Here is a 21,262-nt window from a genome sequence, read left to right as displayed (position 1 = left end):
CGGGGAATTAAACTATTGTTACAAAGAGCAACTGGGGTACAGTGTGTGTTGGCCGTGGCCCTTGCCTGTATGCTGCATAAACTTATGGTCTTGCATAAACTGCAGGACTCATTGGAGAAATGACAAGGTGAATAGCTTTGATCAGGGGTCACCAACCTACAGCCCGGGGGCCGGATAATGCCCAAGGGACTTGTTTATCCGGCCCGTGGCAACTGCTGCCACCCGCTCTTACCAGCAAGGGGACCCACTTCCGGGTTGGAGGAGCACCAGAAATTGTGTGTTTGTGTACGGCGCACGCTCCCCCACCCTCTGTGCGATCGTCGCTCGAGGCACCAGCCTGAGGAAAGTTTGGAGACCCCAGCTGTATGCCTAAGCTATTACCAAGCTATAAGAAGACAAGCAGTGTTCTAAACAAACCAGGTAAAATGTGAGATTGTCCTTTATTAGCTATCTTTAACGAAACATTCACATCAGGTATAGCTTGAACGTTCATTTGCTTTTACGCACTTCTCATGCATTTTATAATGACTGACTCAATCACTAGTCTACCACACACAATTTATATACTATCTGGCCAGAATTCCAGCTTCTGGAGTGCAAGACTTGGCTTTTTTCTTTTCCCCCCACTTGGCTTTTAAGTATCATGGCAGTAGTATTTAAGACTTGGAGGCACAGAAATGGATATTAAGTGCTTTGGGTAGAGATACTCCAATTAACTTGTGGAATTACCCTGTTGAATTCTTTAGGCTCTTACCACATCTGCCAACATGAAATGCACCTTCCATAATGCCCATGTGAGAGCACAGCTGTATCTTTCCTGCAGAAGAGCATGCCACTAGATTTCAAACAAAAGTTGCAGCTCTGAAAAACGGGGTCTTATATTCAAAGTCTTGCAGCGCACTGCGAATGCCCGGCAAAAGGCACTGAGCTCCATGCAGCCTTGTTGATTGTAAAAATGAAGTTTAAAAGGGGGAGGGAAACAGCCTGGGAAAGTTCCTGACAGCTTTGTTACCCTTCAAAGTTACAAGGAAGTCAATACAGTCTAACGCCAATACAGTGGTACCTCGCAAGATGAATGCCTCGCAAGACGAAAAACTCGCAAGACGAAAGAGTTTTTTGTTTTTTGAGTTGCTTCGCAAGACGAATTTCCCTATGGGCTTGCTTCGCAAGACGAAAACGTCTTGCGCCTTTTTCTTAAAACCGTCAATGCATTCCTATGGGAAACCGTCAATGCATTTCCTATGGGAAACCGTGCTTCGCAAGACGAAAAAACCCGCAGAACAAATTAATTTCGTCTTGCGAGGCACCACTGTACCTTCTTCAGCAGATGTTTTTACAAGAGACTTAAGCGGTGAAAAGAAGTACGGAATCATGCTGTGCCCACGAGGACATTCTGGAGCCAGATCTAAACAGAAATATTGTGGCCTTCTACAGTACAGGCATTTTGTCCAGGGCCATACTGACAATTCTCTTGTCTCCCTCTACGGCAGGAGGAGGAATATTCAGCATAACGCAGTGTTTCCTCTACCTTCCTCTCAAGGCTAATAATTCAGTGGGAGATGCTTCTGCCGGGCTCCTGCTCATTGTATTTTAGTATAAGCAAAACCCCTTATCTCCCTCTGCTTCAGCCAAGAGTCACTGTCGCAGCCTCTCTTCAGAAGTGGTCCACCAGTGAGGGGTGCCCTTAGTCAGCCCTTGGAAGAAGAAGGGAAGTTGATAGAAAGCAAGACCATGCCATGTGCCAAGAGTGAAATCTCAGCGTCTGGAAAGAGAAAAATATGCATTGCATTTGTGTCTATTTGATTCGTGCCAACCCTTCATTGTAAACTCTCACAGGGCTCATAAAACAATCCAGTGCTTCTAAATAGAACCAAATCATAGCTAAAAGTAAAAGGGGGCTCCCCCTCCCACAATCTGTCACAGGAAAGTTTTTTAAAGAAAAGTTGTTTTTGCCTGGTATCAAGAGCTAATAAGTGTGTGCACCAGCCTAATCTTGGTGTTTGTGTTTTGAGTGGTCCATAGCTGGGAGGGCATATTCCTCCATTGCAGTGAATTGGACTAGATGATCTTTAGGGTCACTTCCAACTCTATAATTCTATCATGCTGCCACTAAGAAGGCCCTGTTCTGAATTATTGCCTTCCAAACTTTGCTAGGCCATCTCTTTTGCAGCCTGGACAGTACAGGGGCAACAGGTACCTCTCTTCAGGTTAACACTGCAACATTAAGGATGGGTCAGAAGAGCAGCTGCTGCTAGTTGTGTGAGAGAGATTCCGTAAGGGCTCTAAGGGAAGCCCCACGTGGCCAAATTCAAGCAGGCTTACCTTTCAGGGAGCAGGAGAGTGTGAGCCAGTGAGCCAGCCACAGCCTGCATGCCAGTGGGCTGAGGTGAACAGAATTCAAGCCACGGGTATAACAAGCCTGCAGAGAAGAGAGACATTCTGTTGGATCAGAGAGACTTTCATTTGAAAAGCAACGGCTAAATGCAAGGACGTTCACTGCTAAATTCTGACATTAAAAGCTGGGCTGGTGTGTGTGTGTGTTTAAGCCATTCAGGCTGTCCTCATTTGACATAAGACTGACATTACTATTTCTGAAAAGGGTGACAGTGTTACTGTGCAGTATAGAACAGCTTATGGAATGTGGTCCACGACAGCTTTTAAGGCACAATAAATAGTCTTTTAAGGTTACCCTAAAGGTTCGACGCAGGTAGCGCTGTGGGTTAAACCACAGAGCCTAGGACTTGCCGATCAGAAGGTTGGCGGTTCGAATCCCTGCGACGGGGTGAGCTCCCGTTGCTCGGTCCCTGCTCCTGCCAACCTAGCAGTTCGAAAGCACGTCAAAGTGCAAGTAGATAAATAGGTACCGCTCCGGCGGGAAGGTAAACGGTGTTTCCGTGCGCTGCTCTGGTTCAACAGAAGCGGCTTAGTCATGCTGGCTACATGACCTGGAAGCTGTACACCGGCTCCCTCAGCCAGTAAAGCGAGATGAGCGTCGCAACCCCAGAGTCGGTCACGACTGGACCTAATGGTCATGGGTCCCTTTACCTTTAAAGGTACGACACAGCTCAGTCAGTAGAGCACAAGACTCCTGATCTCAGGGTCATGGGTTTGAGCCCCACACCGGGCAAAAAGGTTCCTGAATTGCAGCAGGTTGGACTAGATGGCTCTCGTGGTCCCAGCTATAATTCTAACCCTTGCATGCGAGAACTGGCACAGCCAAGGTCAGTTCCTAGCCAGCAACGCTGCACCTCAGTTTGCTACAGTATACAAAACGTCATCTCACCACTTGCACTTCCTCATCGGTTAGCTGCCCCACACCCAGTTTCAGCATCGCTTGGTCCAGATGGTGCAGCTCTTTTATGTGGCTCTGCAAGCGGTATCTCAGGAAGAGAGATGGCAAGCGAGGAGTTAGGAACAAAACACGGCTTAGGACTTTCTGGGGGGAGAAGAGAAGACGGTGGGATTAAACTGCACAATGGTAGTCAGCAAAGCTTTTCAGAGCTGCCCTGCTTCCCCAGATCAAAATGTGGCTAACAGGAGGTTATGATCATTCCCCTCCAAAAAGGCAGCACATAAGGCAGCATAGATCAGTAGTAGGTTTCAATTTAAGGAGAAGCAACTGTCTGTTGCACCTTAAGGATTTATAGCTGGAAAGATTTATAGTCTTATTTTAAAAACTCAGTCAAAACCTAGGGGTGCTGCAGTTGGTGGCAATGGATTGAGCGGAGTCGTCAGTATAATCCCATTTAATTTCTGGAATGGCACTCACCAGCTGCTGAACCCTGAGTTGCTGGATGCCAAAGGGATGTCCCACAAATAAGGTCCTCACAGCTGTAAGTTCGCTTACATCTGGGTGGCATCCTTCCTGCACCTTGAAGATTAAGATATATCATTGGTAGAAAGAAATAAAGAAAAGAAAAGCACCATACTGCTTTCCAAGAATAAAAGAGGATGGGAATCTTGTAAAAACCTGAAAACCAATCCTGCTATAACATATAGCAGCTGAGCGCATTTTCATTCCTGGAACAAATGAGAAGTTCCTGTTTGCTGTAGTCATTACACCCTTCCCAAATAAGTTGTTGTTGTTAATAATAATACCCCACCCATCCAGCTGGGTTGCCCCAGCCACCCTGGGTGGCTTCCAACACACAAAAAAACATAGTAAAACATCAAATATTACAAACTTCCTGATACAGGGCTGCCTTCAGATGTGTTCTAAAAGTTGTATAGTTATTTATCTCCTTGGCACCTGGTTTGGGGAGGGCATTCCACTCCACTGTCGAGAAGGCCCTCTGCCTGGTTCACTTCTTGGAGTGAGGGAACCACCAGATGGGCCCTGAGAGGTGGACCTCAAGTAACTGGGCTGAATGATGGGGGTGGAGACGCTCAGGTATACAGAGCCAAGGCTGATTAGGGCTTCAAAGGTCAGCACTAACCCTTAACAATGCTCTGCTTCACCATTACCATGAGAAAAGTTGCTATGCCATATAACCTAGTTGCATTAATGGAATAGGTGCAACAGAATTAACCTTTTTTCTTGTTAGATAGGCAATTCTTCGGCTTAGATGGAAAACTATACACACAGACTGTATGCATGCAGATCAGGCCAAATTGAATTATATCCTCTTGTGCTTTATACAACTCACTTTGCAATAGGTTTTTCTAGAAGTTCAATCAGATGGTTTCAAAACTAAACGGTTGCTGGCTGATGTGGAATTTGTTTTGTTGCCTTTAGGGTAGCTTTATACACACTAGGGATGCGGGTGGTGCTGTGGGTTAAACCACAGAGCCTAGGACTTGCTGATCAGAAGGTTGGCGGTTCGAATCCCCGTGACAGGGTGAACTCCCGTTGCTCGGTCCCTGCTCCTGCCAACCTAGCAGTTCGAAAGCACATCAAAGTGCAAGTAGATAAATAGGTACCACTCTGGCGGGAACAGTGTTTCCATGCGTTGCTCTGGTTCACCAGAAGTGGCTTAGTCATGCTGGCCACACGACCCGGAAGCTGTACGCGGGCTCCCTCAGCCACTAAAGCGAGATGAGCGCCACAACCCCAGAGTCAGCCACGACTGGACCTAATGGTCAGGGGTCCCTTTACCTTTATACAAACTAGCTGACAGTTGTAGGCTACATTTTTGACCTAAAACAGTGCTGACTGCCCAAGGGCTATTTGGGTTTTGTTTGGGGGGGGGTTTGGTTATTTTGGGAGAAATGTGTGATTAAATTATTCTTGGATTATCCTTTTTGAGCCGCATTGTGGTTGTCATTCGTTACAAACAATAAAATCTGACTGAAGCGGGGGGGGGGGGGGGAACGACCCTCCACCAGTGTAGCTAATACCCACTGTTTTTTGGTTCCTCCCTTCCAAAAATTGTCCCATAAAGAATAATAAAGGCCTGAATTTACTTCTTTTTCTCGTCGTCCTCTACTAAAATTGCAAGCCATTATTATAAACTGACAAGTACTCAAGAGTGCATTGCCAGAAAGCCACTACATAAGTGACAAATCAGTAGACACAGGTATCAGAGCATCCTTTTCCTTGCTAGCATCTGCTAAGCCAACTATACAGTCTGGTCTCTTACTTGAATGACTTTTCTATACATGTTCGTATTCAGGTCAGGGTTCTTGTTTTTTTATTTAAAAAAACAAAACTTTCTGGAATGACTTTAAAACCGTATAATTAAGGTTTCAGAAGTTTGCAGTATGTTGCTCACATGACAACAGGAAAGTAGAATCTAGACATCATGAAGTTGGTAGTGATGGGCCAACTCTCAATATAAAAAGCATAAAGGACCCCTGACCATTAGGTCCAGTCGTGACCAACTCTGGAGTTGCGGTGCTCATCTCGCTTTATTGGCCGAGGGAGCCGACGTACTGCTTCCGGGTCATGTGGCCAGCATGACTAAGCCACTTCTGGCGAACCAGAGCAGCGCACGGAAACGCCGTTTACCTTCCCACCGGAGCGGTACCTATTTATCTACTTGCACTTTGACGTGCTTTCGAACTGCTAGGTTGGCAGGAGCAGGGACCGAGCAACGGGAGCTCACCCCGTCGCGGGGATTTGAACCGCTGACCTTCTGATCAGCAAGTCCTAGGCTCTGTAGTTTAACCCACAGCACCACCCGCATCCCTTAACTCTCAATATACAAAAGCCTTATTTCTGCAAAGCAGGACATGTCCAAAGACTGCCTCTCTATCAGCTGTGACTGGGTGGTAATTAGATACCTTTTTGCAGAGATCTAGCATCTGTTTCCGAAGCTGGGAATCAGCTAGGGAGCGAGAGAGGTTCATTAGACCATCAACCACTTCTGGGTATGCCTCCTTTCTCATATTGTGGTAGGTGTCCAGAAATTCAGCTTGTTGTTTGGAAGTCCAGAAGTGGCGTATCAAGAGTTGTCTTGGAAAGAGATACCTTGGGAAGGAAAGATTGTCAAGAAGATATACATTTCAAAACCAAGACACAGCTGTGTATCAAAGAACATCCAAATCTGGGCCACAGGAACCCAAATTCTGCATTTTGCAGCGTCTGTTGATTTTGCAGGTTTTGCCTATTTTCTACAAATTTGACTGCTTCTTCCAGCCAAGACAAGGAGCAACCAGTTATGTGATGACTGAAACCTCAGTCCCCGACAAGCAGAAGCCCTACTGAACTTTGCTTCTGCAAGTTTTACCAGACCTTGTCCACAGACTTTCAAGTTACCTTCATTTATTTTAAAATGGAATATTTTAATTAACCCCCCCCCCCATTTTTTCAGAATGCCTAGTAGACCATTTTCTCCCTCATGAAATCTACCTGGCAACTTGAAATTATATCCTGATGCCTTTCTCTAAATTCCTCTGCCTTCAAAAAAAAGCAGACAATGCAGGATTTTAGAGCTACTTTTGTCAGTTGTGATATAATCTGTTTCTTGTTAAAGTTCACGTTAAGATATTATCAAGCCTATACAGCAGGCACCCCCAAACTCGGCCCTCCAGATGTTTTGGGACTACAACTCCCATCATCCCTAGTTAACAGGACCGGTGGTCAGGGATGATGGGAATTGTAGTCCCCAAACATCTGGAGGGCCGAGTTTGGGGATGCCTGGTATACGGCATGCTAGGCTGTGATCAGGGGCTGTTAAGAGCAAGCCTCAAACATAAATGATGTTATCTTTAACTATTTTTAACTCCGAAGGTGAAAACACCTATTTGGAACAGACCAAGGAAGGGGTGGGGGAGCTGCTTAAAGGTGAGCGCCCCCCCCCCCTTTAAAAAAAGTTCTGGGGAGTTTAAAGCAGTTTGGGAGTTCTGTTGGGAAAACAACAGAGATGGTAAATTTTCAGAAAAAATGTGGGAGGGTGCATGGTTGCTGCACGATGAATTGCCACCCAGAGAAATTCACCAAAAATAATCCCTTTAGACTGAGCCTGCGCATGGGGAGAGAATATAAATGTGGAGTTGTGACTACGGAAACAGAGGCTCAGAAGAGTCGGGCTTGATCTCACCCCCAGTGATTAATAAGAGATGAATGTGCTTTTGCAGTCTATTTTGGTACCTGCTAAAACACACGGCTGTAGTCTAACAAGCTCTTCATCAAAGAGAGGGAGAGAAACCCCCCACTACTGTTGCCAAGCATTCACCTTCTCACAGTTAAGCGCAAGGACCTTTCATCTGATCAGGTGCACAGTTGTACTTACATGAGCAAAAGAACCAGGTAGTTGGCAAAGGGAGGAAGAGAAAGAATCCCAACTGGAATGGCCTTGATCAGATCTCTGCGAAACTTCAAAAATGCTTAGTCAGTAGAGCCGCCATGCACACACCCAAAACTACTGCAACTGTGAGGAAAATGCACATATAAAGGGACTGATGAAGCAGTGGCGTGCAAGGGACCACCGCTGCATACTCTGGCATTTTATATGCCTCAAGGCTGTGCCTATTTTTGTCTCTCGCAAACTTAGTAACAATGGATGTTATATCATGGGTAGGCAAACTAAGGCCCGGGGGCCGGATCCGGCCCAATCGCCTTCTAAATCCAGCCCGCAGACGGTCCGGGAATCAGTGTGTTTTTACATGAGTAGAATGTGTCCTTTTATTTAAAATGAATCTCTGGGTTAATAGTAGGGCCTGCCTGGTGTTTTTACATGAGTAGAATGTGTGATTTTATTTAAAATGCATCTCTGGGTTATTTGTGGGGCATAGGAATTCGTCGTCGTTGTTTTTCAAAATATAGTCTGCCCCCCCCCCCAAGGTCTGAGGGACAGTGGCCTCCTGCTGGAAAAGTTTGCTGACCCCTGTGCTATATGCATGCCATTTGGTAGCTTCTTGTTAAAGTGGCAGCATTTTCTTTGCAGCGAGAAAACACTATTCATACGTGGTATCAGGTATGAGGCAGCTAGAGACACAACCAGGAACCTTAAAGTGCGCTCCAGATTGTGTATTGGCAACGGAAAATAGGCTAGTGTTTTACTGCCCGTCACCTGATTGGGATGGGAGAAAAATAGCTCTTCTAGATGAATAATTATGCTGCAGCCAACGGACAATGCCAAGCAATAGTGTGTCTTTCTTTACACCTGCTTTTTCTGTTGGTTATTTTCCATATGTGGACCTCCACACACACATCAGCAACACTTTATTGACCTGTGACCTAGATCCAGTCCTCTATGTCTATATCTGTTATACAGCTGTCCATGGTGATGATGTTAGACTGACAACCTTTATGTAAATGTCACTTAGCTCCATGTTGCAACACAACACGTTGCGTTTGAAAAAGGAGAAAACCTTCCCTACCTCAGCTTTCCTTTGTTTGAATAAAAGTGTTTAGATGGAATCTTTCAAGAATAAGAACCCAAATTTCATCCCTTCTTCTCTACACAGAAACATTTTTACTCTAACTCAGCCCAACAATATGATAAATGTTCAGGCAAGGAAGAAATAATCGGGTGAAGGTTGGCAGAAATCAAGCAGACTTTGTTTATTTGCTTTTGCTGAAGTACAGAAACCTCTTAATTATTCTACCCTAGATGCAGTAAATATTAGTCCACCTATTTGTATTAGTATAGTGGATCCTCACAAAAGTTGCACGTGGTTCTTGCTTATCGATTCAGAAGCTCTCAGTCTGTTTACATAGTGTAGTGGGACAGGGGAGACCTGGCTTCAAATTCCTGTTCGGCTCTTAAGTTGGTTGGGTGACCTTGGGGAGTCTCTTTACAATGACACCCACACAGCACCTAACTTGTCTTTCTTAAAAGATATGATGATAGAAAGGGAGAGGGACCATGCATATTGCCCTATGCTCCTTGAAGGAAAGTCAGGATAAGATAAAAGGTAAAGGGACCCCTGACCATTAGGTCCAGTCATGACTGACTCTGGGGTTGTGGCGCTCATCTTGCTTTACTGGCCGAGGGAGCCGGCATACAGCTTCTGGGCCATGTGGCCAGCAAGACTAAGCCATTTCTGGTAAACCAGAGCAGCGCACGGAAACGCCGTTTACCTTCCCACTGGAGCGGTACCTATTTATCTATTTGCACTTTGACGTGCTTTCGAACTGCTAGGTTTGCAGGAGCTGGGACCGAGCAACAGGAGTTCACTCCGTCGCGGGGATTCGAACCGCCAACCTTCTGATCGGCAAGTCCTAGGCTCTGTGGTTTAACCCACAGCGCCACCCGCATAGGAGAAATAAATCCCAATTGAAGGTGGGGAGAAGGCAGGTAGTAGTTAGTTACTCTGTTACTGTGGATTTATTTCTGTATTTCATGAAAACCCAAACCAATTCTATCTATGAAGTTATATTTTTCATCTGTACAAATTTTACAGTAATACCCTCCTGCAAAAAAGTAAACCCAGAAAGCAAATGGAATGCGCAATTGTACATTTTGACCAGAGGATGGGTTGGTTTTTAGCAGACGGGGAGAGAGGCCAGCAAAATCACCCAGTGTTAACTCACAATTCGTAAGGAGGAAACTGCAAGATTTGAGACAAGGGAGCGGTCACTCATTCTTGCCATTTCAGAATGAAACAGAGTTTAGAAAATCAACATCGCATCGAACAGAAGCAAACATGCTTCCAATGCAGGTATGTCCCCGAACTGAACATTTTTCTTGTCAACCCTATTTGCTTACCTTGTGAAACTCCTCAGTGTACGAGATGGGAAGTTGCTAGACAGCTAGAGCATCTTAAGTGGGCTCCTCACGTAGGAAGAAGGGCAGCTGCACAATTGTGGAAACTACCAAGTGTCGCCTGAAGTCAGTTTGACTTGTTGACTACCATTGTTGCAGACAAAAGTGAAAGCCTACCTGTCTTAGTCTCTCCATCTCCCGGTACGGAAGTTGATGGAACTGGATCTTTCTATATGACATGTTTGCCTTTATTCTTCTTATTTCTTTCATTTCTGTAAAGAATATCCGAAATCCTGTGCAAAATACAGAAAGATTTTCAGATCTGGAATTGTTCTCCCTGAATGTTCAACCTGATGCCAAAGTCCTTCCCAAGCCTTTTACCTAAGAATAGAGCATCACACCAGGGACGTGGGTGGCGCTGTGGGTTAAAGCCTCAGCGCCTAGGGCTTGCCGATCGAAAGGTCGGCGGTTCGAATCCCCGCGGCGGGGTGCGCTCCCGTTGTTCGGTCCCAGCGCCTGCCAACCTAGCAGTTCGAAAGCACTCCCGGGTGCAAGTAGATAAATAGGGACCGCTTACTAGCGGGAAGGTAAACAGCATTTCCGTGTGCGGCTCTGGCTCGCCAGAGCAGCGATGTCACGCTGGCCACGTGACCCGGAAGTGTCTTCGGACAGCGCTGGCCCTTGGCCTCTTTGAGTGAGATGGGCGCACAACCCTAGAGTCTGTCAAGACTTGCCCGTATGGGCAGGGGTACATTTACCTTTACCTAGAGCATCACAGCATAAAGAACAGGGCTAGGGAAGCTCTGACCCTCTAGATACTACATGGCAAGTGGCCGCAGAAGATGGGCATTGCCGTTCAGCAAAATCTGGAGGACCAAAGATTCCCACAACTGGCATAAAGTAACACATACATGAATATTACGCCTCTGTCTCTCCCTTGCCTTGAATGGTTCTTCTGACCCCTCTTAATCCCATCCTCTTTGTAAAACTCCAGCCAGCTAAATTGTTTTCTTTGCTTTAATAGTGTCAGGACATCATAGGGAAAGCCCAAATGCCTTGGCACTTCAAAGGGTTTTCCACAGCCTAACCTCTGTCTAAGGTTGCCATGAGGGTAAAAGGACATGCTCCTTGCACGTCATTCAGAGCTTCTCAGAAGCAAGAGATAATGGGATAATGTTTCCTAAGCTCTAAAACAGGTTTTGTCTTCTCTCTCTTGCTATGCCTCTTACACATGAGCTGCTAACACATTACTACTAATCCTGCAGAATCCACTGCCTTCTTCTACAGAGGGTCTTAAATTCTTCTCGCTCCTGCCTTTCCTTACTACAGCTATAATTTTGTTAGACGTACATGGAACTGCCTTCACTCAGAATCTTACCATGTTATTCCCCACCCCAAAAATCACCCCATGGACTGTTATTTTGCAGATATTTTTTTCCAGCAGGAACAAGCAACAGCAAGCTTCCATGCTCTCCTTTCTCATTCTGAGCTCTTGAGGCTGAAATGGAAATTTTTGTTCCAAACTCTAAACAAAACACAATTCCTTTTGAATTCCAAACTCGTAAGAATTATGCTTCGTAAGACTAGGGTTTATGAGAACAAATAAGGTAAAGCCATGGTTTGCAATCATGGCATCATAAACCATAGTGTGTGTGTGTGTGTGTTGTTTTAAAAGCACAGTTCTCCAAAATTGGACCTTGCGGGAAACCACAATTTATTTAAAATAAAAAAAGCTTTCAATCTCCTATTTATTGGCTCGAAAAAGAACGAGATGGGAGGGTGTGTGAGCAGGCGTGGTTGAGGCTTCCTGCAGATTGTCCTCACAGCAGGACACCAGTTTCCATTACACCTGAAATGGGTCTGTGCAAACACACAAACATGATGCTACAAATATCATCCATTATTGATACAAGAACTTGTTTCTTCATTCGCACTGTAACATGCGCCATCCCTATTGCAACACAAGAGACGGCACCCAGAAGATAAGGAGTCCCCACCTAGGGATGGGTTAGAAGTAAAGAAACTACTTTACAGTGACAGATGCAAAGCGATTTGTTCTTAAGGTATCACATTCCTCCCAGAATCATGAAACGTGCACAAAGGTGTTTTTTTAATGAAAACCCACCTTTCTTTAAAAAAAAAAAAAAAAAAAATATTTATTACTTTTCCAACAATTTAAACACTACATAGAAGAAATAAAAATGGACAATACAATACAATACAAAAACACTACATAACACTAACACCTAACACTAACACATTAAACTAACAGAACAAAACAAAAACAATTTAAAACACATCAAACAATTTCAATATCTTATCTTCCATTCACTTATTTCAACGTGCACAAAGGTGTTTTTTTAATGAAAACCCACCTTTCAAGAAGGTTGAATATAGCTGGTAGAAACGTGGGAATGTTCTTTCCAAAAACCTTTCATACTTCTCATTCAGGTATTTGACTTTTGAAACCAAAGCAGAGAGTGGTTTTTTGGAATTTGCGTTTGCAGAAAATTGGCACACTGGAGGTCTGAAACAAAAGAAAGTACATGCAAGTCTTGAGTTCTATTGCCACGTATTTCAAGCCCTTCAGAATACAAAAAGGAAATCACAACTACAATAGCTAATAAAGGGGTATGTGGTGAGCAGCTGCATCTGACTGATGCACAGTCTAAGAGCTTAGCAATAAACTAGCCTGTTATGACCATAATGCAAAAAGATGGGGGGGGGGGGAATCCATAGGCTATTTCAGGGATAAATGAAGATGAGGTTATGTGCATAATTTTGTCCAATTGCTAATTTTGTCTAATTGCTACCAAAGTACACATTAACCTAGGGGTCATGAACTGTGGGGTTTACACCTATGAATAAGAATAGCAATAAATACCTTCTTAAACAGATGCTGTTCTTGATTAACAACATGAGACTATCATATTAAAAGTCGGCTGTCAGGAGACTAAAAATGAAACTTGTTTTCTGTAGGAAGACACACAAATGCAAAGGGCAAGTATATTTTTATAGTCTTGATTCCTGGAATTACATTTTTGCAGGGAAGAATTTGCTTTTGTTTTATACATTAATATGTCTTGCAGTCACAAAATGCATACATAAAGTGCAGTTCTAGGTGCTCATTAAAATTTATCAATTAGGGCTGCCAAACTATTAAATAACTTTTAATTAACCGATTAATCAATTTAGACAGCTTATTAATCAACTACATTTTACCAAAGCATCAAAATAGTTCAACATCAGAATGCCAAAGGAAACGATCAATTTCATAACCAGAGGCTTCACTGTATTTTCCTCCTAGTGAGAGAGTTCTACAAACTGAGGTTACAGCTGATTGGCAAGGCAACCTAAAATTTTGTCATTCTTTATTACAGCAGAAAATCAGAACCCAAACAGCAGCACTGACCGATAAAAGGGGTGACATTTAGTCTGAACCCTACAAATAAAAGTTGCCCACCCTTGTTGATCTGCTAAAGCTGTACAGGACAATCTTAACCATGTCTACTTGGAAGGAAATCAATGGGGCTTTGTCTCAGAGGTAGACAATCCTATCCATTCTAGGTAAAGGTAAAGGGACCCCTGACCATTAGGTCCAGTCAGGGCCAACTCTGGGTTTGCGGTGCTCATCTCTCTTTATTGGCCGAGGGAGCCGGCGTACAGCCTCCGGGTCATGTGGCCAGCATGACTAAGCCGCTTCTGGCGAACCAGAGCAGCACACGGAAACGCCGTTTACCTTCCTGCTGGAGCGGTACCTATTTATCTACTTGCACTTTGACGTGCTTTCGAACTGCTAGGTTGGCAGGAGCCTATCCATTCTACCTATCAATTAAACATAATTCACAGGCCCTTTCCTGATGCTAATCCATACAAACTTGATATCTTTTTTTATATGGCCCTCCCATCAGATGTTAAGGACCTGACTTTTAGAAAACAGCTGAAGGCAGCCTTGTATCAGGAGGTTTTAAATGTTTGAGGTCTTACTATGTTTTACATGTACTGTAAGCCACCCAGAGTGCCTGGGGAAATAATAATAATAATAATAATAATAATAATAATAATAATAATAAACTGTTTTCTGTATTTTTGTTGTAAACTGCTTTGATAATTCATATTAAATAGTGGTATACTGTAGAAATATTTTTATGCTGCCTGCCTGAGTCAACGTTACAGTGGCCAGTAAACATCTTGGATAAAGTGAAAGCAACATCACCTCCAGAATTAGAACAGCCTGGGAGGTCCAGAGGGAGGTTACCATAGATGCCCCTGTGCATGTTGTGAAGGGACCATTCAAGGCAAGAAAATACACTGTTTTCTATCAAGCTCAGTTAGCCCAATAATAAATTATTAGTTTTCAATTTTGTGTGTTTGTGTGTGTAACCTGTGTCTTTTAACTGCTACAAAATCAACAGGAACTTATCTTATTCCTGAGTTCATGGCATATGAGCCATACCCAGAAAAAGTGGCTGCCCTAACCAACCCACCTTTCACTAACCACCTGGCAAGAGATAGGTTACCATTTTAAGCGATCTTGGAAGGAAGAGCAGATATCGCCCACATCAAATGTGATCTTCCCAAAGCCAATCTGCAGGAACATTCTGAGCTGTTTTACACATGGTTCAGAATGAGATGGTCTGCACGACTTCAAACCGCACATGGAGTAGAGTTTTAAAACTAGGGCACAGTAGGGAGAAAGCAGGTTCACATACAGCCTCCTTGCTGAATTAAGATGAAGAAGAATGGTGCATTTTAAAAAATGGTATTCCTTCTTCCTGCTTTATGCAATAGTACCAGCCATTCTACAAGATTTTGCTGCACAATTAAATCCAGCCACGTATCTGCTTTACACATGGAGAAGAAAGTGGCAGAACGGACTGTATTTCTTTCAGGTTCAGACTGTGTAAGTGAAATGGTATTATTGTTCCCCTTGCATTAAAAGTGCAAATACATAAATCCAAGCATCTCTGTAAATAGAATAGTGTTGCATGGAGCTACCTTTACTTTGAACTGAAATGATTGGGCGTTTGTTTGTTTTTTAATGCAAGGAGCCTGTGTGCTCTCCAAAATGCATAGCAACCAGAATTGTGACAGGGATGGAGCAACTCCCCGGTGAAGAAATGTTAAAACATTTGGAGCTTTTAAGTTAAGACAAAAGGTGAGCATAAAATTATACATGGCATGAAGAAAGTAGATAAGATGTTTTCCTCCTCTCGTTGTAACATTCAGTCAAAGAAGCTGAATGTTGGAAGATTCAAGACAGGCAAAAAAGAAAAGTACTTCTTCACACAGCTGGAACTACGGAATTCACTTGCACAAGAGGCTGCAATAGCCACCAACCCAAATGGCTTTAAAAGTGGATTAGGACAAATTTATCTAGGGTAAAGCTGTCAGTGGCTACTAGTTAAAATGGTTATACAGTGGTGCCTCGCAAGACGAAATTAATTCATTCTGCGAGTTTTTTCGTTCTACGAGTTTTTTCGTCTTGCGAAGCACCGCTGTGTATTGACGGTTTCCCATAGGAATGCATTGGCGGTTTAAAAAAAAAAAGGCGCAAGACGTTTCGTCTTGCGAAGCAAGCCCATAGGGAAATCCGTCTTGCGAAGCAACTCAGAAAACGAAAAACTCTTTCGTCTTGCAAGTTTTTTGTCTTCCAAGGCATTCATCTTGCGAGGTACCACTGTACTGTATTCTGTCTCCACTGTCAAGATCAGTATGCCTTTGGATACCAGGTGTTGGAAACCACAGGAGTGGAGTGCTGTTGCACTCCAAATCTTGTTTTTGGGGTTCCCACGTGCGTCTGGCTGCCTGCTGTTTGAACAGGAAGCTGAGCCTTGAGCCTGATCCAGGAGGGCTCTTACGTTTTATATGGTGGAAAACTCAAAAACAGCTTAAAGCCTGACAATGTTTCAGGCGGCAGGGGATTTTTCGTGCTCCCTCACATACAGAAACTCTGGGGGTGGGGGTGACTAGGAAGAAGCAGGTGTAGTTTAGAATCCAATATACCAAGACACAAGAACTACCCACGCTGCAAGAATGGCAGATGAAAGTAATGGACTATATGGAATTAGCAGAAATGACTGGCAGAATCAGAGACCAGGGAGAAGAGACGGTGGAAGAAGATTGGAAGAAATTCAAAGATTATCTACAGAAATACTACAAGATTAATGAATGTTAGAATGACATCAGATTGAACGTAAAAGGTTATTAGTCAAAAGGTGTAAAATTAAAAGATTTAATATTTTGAGATGTCAAAGAGATCAAGATATATTAAGATATCAAAATTAAGATAAAGATCAGTTAAGACAGAGAAAAGGGATTTGTTGATCAAATATATGAATTGGAATACAGTGAGGGGAGGTGTGGGGAAGTCTGGGAAATAAGTAAACGCAAGAAATATTATGAAGATGGAATTGTTTATTTGTTTGTCTTTTTTTCTTTTTTGCTGTTTTTTGTTGTTTTGTACTTCTGTAATTTTGTATTTTTCTGTTATTTCTTGTTTCTCTTTTTATGTAAAACTTTAATAAAATATTATATATATATATAAAAAATAGAATCCAATATACCATAATGAGATACCACAAGACTCCTTGTTTTTGCTCCAGTGTACCAACCGTTTGCCTCCCTGGCAACTGCCATGGTGTAATTGTTGCCTGTGTGCCTACTTGCTTCAGAGGTGCAAAATGTGTGGCCCTCCATATGCTGTTGGAGCACAGCTCCCCTCACCTCCCCCCCCCCCAAGGAACAACTGGCCACCATGGCTGGACCTCAAGGGTATACAACATGGGAGGGGATACGCACCAGAAGGTTGGTAGCCTTTCTCAAACTTGCCCCTCCCCCCAGAAACCCCCATCAGCCCTAGCTAGCAGGACCAGCGGTCAGGGATAATGGGAGTTGTAGTCCAGCAACCACTGAGGGGATAGCTCAGTCGGTAGAGCAGGAGACTCTTAATTCCAGGACTGCGGCTTCGAGACTCACTTTGGTCAAAAGATTCCCTCATCACAGTGGGTTGGAGCAGATCAGTGTTTCCCAAACTTGTGTCTCCAGATGTTTTTTTGGACCACGACTCCCATCATCCCTAGCTACCAGGACCAGCGGTCAGGGATTATGGGAGTTGTAGTCCAAAAACAGCTGGAGACCCAGGTTTTGTTGCTAGAAACAACCAAATCCCCTTGCTTTAAAAATAACTGACTGACCCGTGTCAATAATATTAACTGACCTGCGTCAATAATAATGGTTGGCCTGTGTTTTTGTTGTAGTAATCCAAACTTGGGTTTCCAGCTGTTTTTGGACCAGAACTCCCTAGCTACCAGGACCAGTGGTTAGTGATAATAATAATAATAATAATTTATTTTTATACCCCACCCATCTGGCTGGGTTTGCCCAGCCACTCTGCGCAGCTTCCAACAGAATATTAAAATACAATAACCTATTAAACATTAAAAGCTTTCCTGAACAGGGCTGCCTTCAGATGCCTTCTAAAAGTCTGGTAGTTATTTTTCTCTTTGACATCTGGTGGGAGGGCGTTCCACAGGGCGGGTGCCACTACCGAGAAGGCCCTCTGCCTGGTTCCCTGTAACTTGGCTTCTCTCAGTGAGGGAACCACCAGAAGATTCTCAGTGCTGGGAACTGTAGTCCAAAAACAAGACCCAAGTTTGGGAAACGTGGCCCTCGTGGTCCCTTCCAACTCTGCAATTGTAACACCCCCAGGGGCCAAAGGTTGAGAAAGGTTTTGAGTTTTTTTCTGTTGTGCACCACCTTGGGACCGGTATGCAAATTTAATACACGATAAGGAAATGGTGACAGCAGCCATGAAATTAAAAGACGCCTGCTTCTTGGGAGAAAAGCAATGACAAACCTAGACAGCAGCTTAAAAAGCAGAGGCATCACCTTTCCGACAAACGTCCGTATAGTCAAAGCTATGGTTTTCCCAGTAGTGATGTATGGAAGTGAGAGCTGCACCATAAAGAAGGCTGATCGCCAAAGAATTGATGCTTTTGAATTCTGGTGCTGGAGGAGACTCTTGAGAGTCCCATGGACTGCAAGAAGATCCAACTGATCCATTCTGAAGGGAATCAGCCCTGAGTGCTCTCTGGAAGGACAGATCCTGAAGCTGAGGCTCCAATACTTTGGCCACCTCATGGGAAGAGAAGACTCCCTGGAAAAGACCCTGATGTTGGGAAAGATGGAGGGCACAAGGAGAAGGGGACGACAGAGGACGAGATGGTTGGACAGTGTTCTCGAAGTTACCAGCATGAGTTTGACCAAACTGCGGGAGGCAGTGGAAGACAGAAGTGCCTGGCATGCTCCGGTCCATGGGGTCACAAAGAGTCGGACACGACTAAACAACAAGTGTAGTCCGCACCTGTGCGGCACCTGCACTCTTTAGATTAGAGCTAGACTGGGGGATTCACACATAAGCCTTAACACAACAGAGTTTTTAAGATGAGTGTAAAGCCTACACAAGCCAGAATGCCCATTCACATTGCAAACATGCCCATTACTCACATGTAAAATGGTCAGAAGCACATGTGGGCCATGCTAAAAAATGAATTTCCATAGGGACAAATGTAAGGTTCTGCACTTAGGCAGGAAGAACCAGATGCACAAATAGAAGATAGGGGACACCTATCTTATACTAGCAGCACATGTGAAAAAGATCTCGGGGTCTTGGTGGACCACAAGCTGAACATGAGTCACCTCGAGAAGAGAAGACTCCCTGGAAAAGACCCTGATGTTGGGAAAGATGGAGGGCACAAGGAGAAGGGGATGACGGAGGACGAGATGGTGGGACAGTGTTCTCGAAGCTACCAGCATGAGTCTGACCAAACTGCGGGAGGCAGTGGAAGACAGGAGTGCCTGGCGTGCTCTGGTCCAGGGGGTCATGAAGAGTCGGACATGACTAAACAAGGACAAGGAAATGACAGAAGCTCACCTGGGGACACCGCCCCCCCCCCCAGAAACCTGCCCTGCCTTCCCCCGACCGCGATGCAGGTGGGAGGGCGGCGCCCCCTGAGTGGGGGCTCTGCGCTTCCCCTTCCCGCCCCCCGCCCCCAAGGACTCACCTCAGCCCCGGCCACGGGGGAGGCTCGGCCGGGCGCAGAGCCAGGTAGAGCGAGGCGGCGGGCGCAGGGACTCCGCCGGCCCTGCAGCGCCCGCGCAGCACCAGCCGCAGCACCAGCGCCATCCTGCCAGGGCGCCTGAGGAGAAGGAGGAGGGCGCGGAAAGAGCGCGGAGGTCCGGGCGGGAAGCCAAGAAAGCGACGACGACCCCGGGAAACGGGCCACGTGATTACTACGGGCGGAAGGAGGCTCGGCGGAAGGAAAGCCAGCGGAACTCTCCTCCTTTTCCCGCCTCCTTCCGTACACGTGACCATAGGCGGAATTGGGACGCACGGAAAGAGGAACTTCTTTCCCCTCTCCGGCGTGAGAACCTCGGGACCCGGATGTTGGGGCTTTTCTACAGCGTTGGGTTGAATGGGACCGTTCTCTGAGTCGGGAGTTTTGAGTCTTGCATACATTTCTCCGGTGAAAATAGGGCGTCCCATTCCATAATGATATTTTTACTGTTTCTAATAGAGATGGGAAGATTTGGAAAATGGGGGGGGGGGGACACACAGCTTTTTTCCGTTTTTCCCTGAAAAATTGGGGGGGGGGATATTTAAACTATATCAAACTGGGTTGAAAAAAAATATTACGGGGGGGAAACAGCTTTGGGGGGAAACGAAAAAAACCTGGTTTATTTGGGGGGTTTTCCAGGCCCTCCCATCTGTAGTTTCTACCCCATCCATGCCACAGCTACTCTGAGCAGCTTCAAGCATATATATAATAACCATAGCTGTCAACTTTTCCCTTTTTTGCGGGAAATTCCCTTATTTCAGCACTGTTTCCTGCTGCTATCCCAGATTCTTAGATATCCCGTAGACTGTCCCTGGGACAGGTGAAGCTGCTGATCCCTTGTTTTTAAATCTGAAAGTTGACAGCTCTGATAATAACATAATAAATCATATACATGGCTCCCTTCAGGTGTCTTCCAATCAACTTGGCTTGGGGGGTCACATAACTCCATATCCTCCCAACATTTCTCTGATGACAATAGGGACCTCATAAGGAAAAGCAGGACATTCTGGGATCAAATCCGAAACTGGGATGGCTTCTGAAAATCAGCAATGTCCCTGGAAAATAGGGACACTTGGAGGGTCTGGAATGGTAGGGTTGGGCAGGGGTCGAACCCCTTGCAATGCAGGAATGGGTGAGGCTCGGGCAGCTGTGGGCCTCCAGGCATGGCTGGACCACCACAGTTCCCAGATTCACTTGCATAACTGAATTATTTCAAGGAGAATCAAGGCTTGGTGGATATAAACCACAGTACTAATTTGATTTCTCTTGGTGGTTGCATGTATGACTATAGCCACACTCTGGAAGGACTTAAAAGGTGAATGGCTGGGTACAAGAGAGTATGGCGTATTGCCCTTATTGTCTCACCAGTTAAGGCCAGCAACAGGAACAAAGATAACTGGGGGAGAATAGTGGAACTTCATTTCATTTCAAAATGCTCCAGAAATCCAACACCAGTTCCAAAAGTTTATACCAACTTGTAGATCCTTTAATAAGAACATGTTTTACAGATGCACACTGATATTAGTTGTGGTGTATGTACAGGAATATAATGTATTTTTGAGGTCTCTAAGGAAATGAAAGATAAAAACAACAACAATAATAAAGTGATTGGAAGTACAAAGAAAACTAAAAGCAGAGGAAAAGACTAAAACAAGTAGGGAACTTGCAGTCCTCCAGATATTACAGGAATACACCTTCCCTCATCCTTGATCATTAGCCATGCTGGTTGGGGCTGATACTCAACAACATCTTTAGAGTATCAGGCTCTCTATCCGTGGGCTAAAATGTTTGTTAAAAATCTGAAAAGTGCAAGTGAACAGGTAGGTCTTCATTTGGCACCCACCTCAATGTCACCAATGTACCTCTTGGCATAAGGGGAGGGCACTGCACAAATGGGGCACTGGCACAGAGAATGCTGTATCCTGTACCATCAAATGTATACTTGTTAACGTCTTGTAAAGTGTCCCGGGACTCTTTGTTGTTTTATACAGATACTTCCACACATGCAACAGGGAAGAAAAGAGCATTGGCAATGTGTAAGTTCATACGGGA

General features: G+C 44.7%; 1 protein-coding gene and 1 long non-coding RNA gene across 3 annotated transcripts; one reads left to right on the top strand and one right to left on the bottom strand.

The window, feature by feature from the left end:
• Window positions 1-1,311: 1,311 nt before the first annotated feature.
• Window positions 1,312-19,393, bottom strand: LETMD1 (LETM1 domain containing 1). 2 transcript variants are annotated; one of them, XM_083427806.1, is made up of 9 exons: window positions 19,157-19,393; window positions 12,467-12,618; window positions 10,269-10,384; window positions 7,674-7,756; window positions 6,223-6,409; window positions 3,770-3,871; window positions 3,284-3,436; window positions 2,323-2,419; window positions 1,312-1,762 (listed from the first exon to the last, which is right to left on the bottom strand). In XM_083427806.1, the coding sequence occupies exons 1-9, from the start codon at window positions 19,276-19,278 to the stop codon at window positions 1,689-1,691; spliced, it is 1,086 nt and encodes a 361-aa protein (XP_083283932.1). In that variant the 5' UTR covers window positions 19,279-19,393; the 3' UTR covers window positions 1,312-1,688. The 2 variants fall into 2 exon arrangements, with proteins under 2 accessions (XP_083283932.1, XP_083283933.1); XM_083427807.1 differs by lacking the exon at window positions 19,157-19,393 and adding an exon at window positions 12,976-13,654.
• On the top strand, window positions 10,400-12,532 carry LOC310671806. Its single transcript, XR_014508212.1, has 3 exons — window positions 10,400-10,499; window positions 10,877-12,195; window positions 12,444-12,532. It is a non-coding gene; the product is annotated as an uncharacterized lncRNA (long non-coding RNA).
• Window positions 19,394-21,262: the final 1,869 nt, after the last annotated feature.

This window comes from Podarcis tiliguerta (genome assembly GCF_965153285.1).
Source record: "Podarcis tiliguerta genome assembly, chromosome: 2".
NCBI classification, from domain to species: domain Eukaryota; kingdom Metazoa; phylum Chordata; class Lepidosauria; order Squamata; family Lacertidae; genus Podarcis; species Podarcis tiliguerta.
The sequence above is the reverse complement of the archived record's forward strand: the minus strand, read 5'-3'. Positions and strand labels throughout refer to the sequence as shown.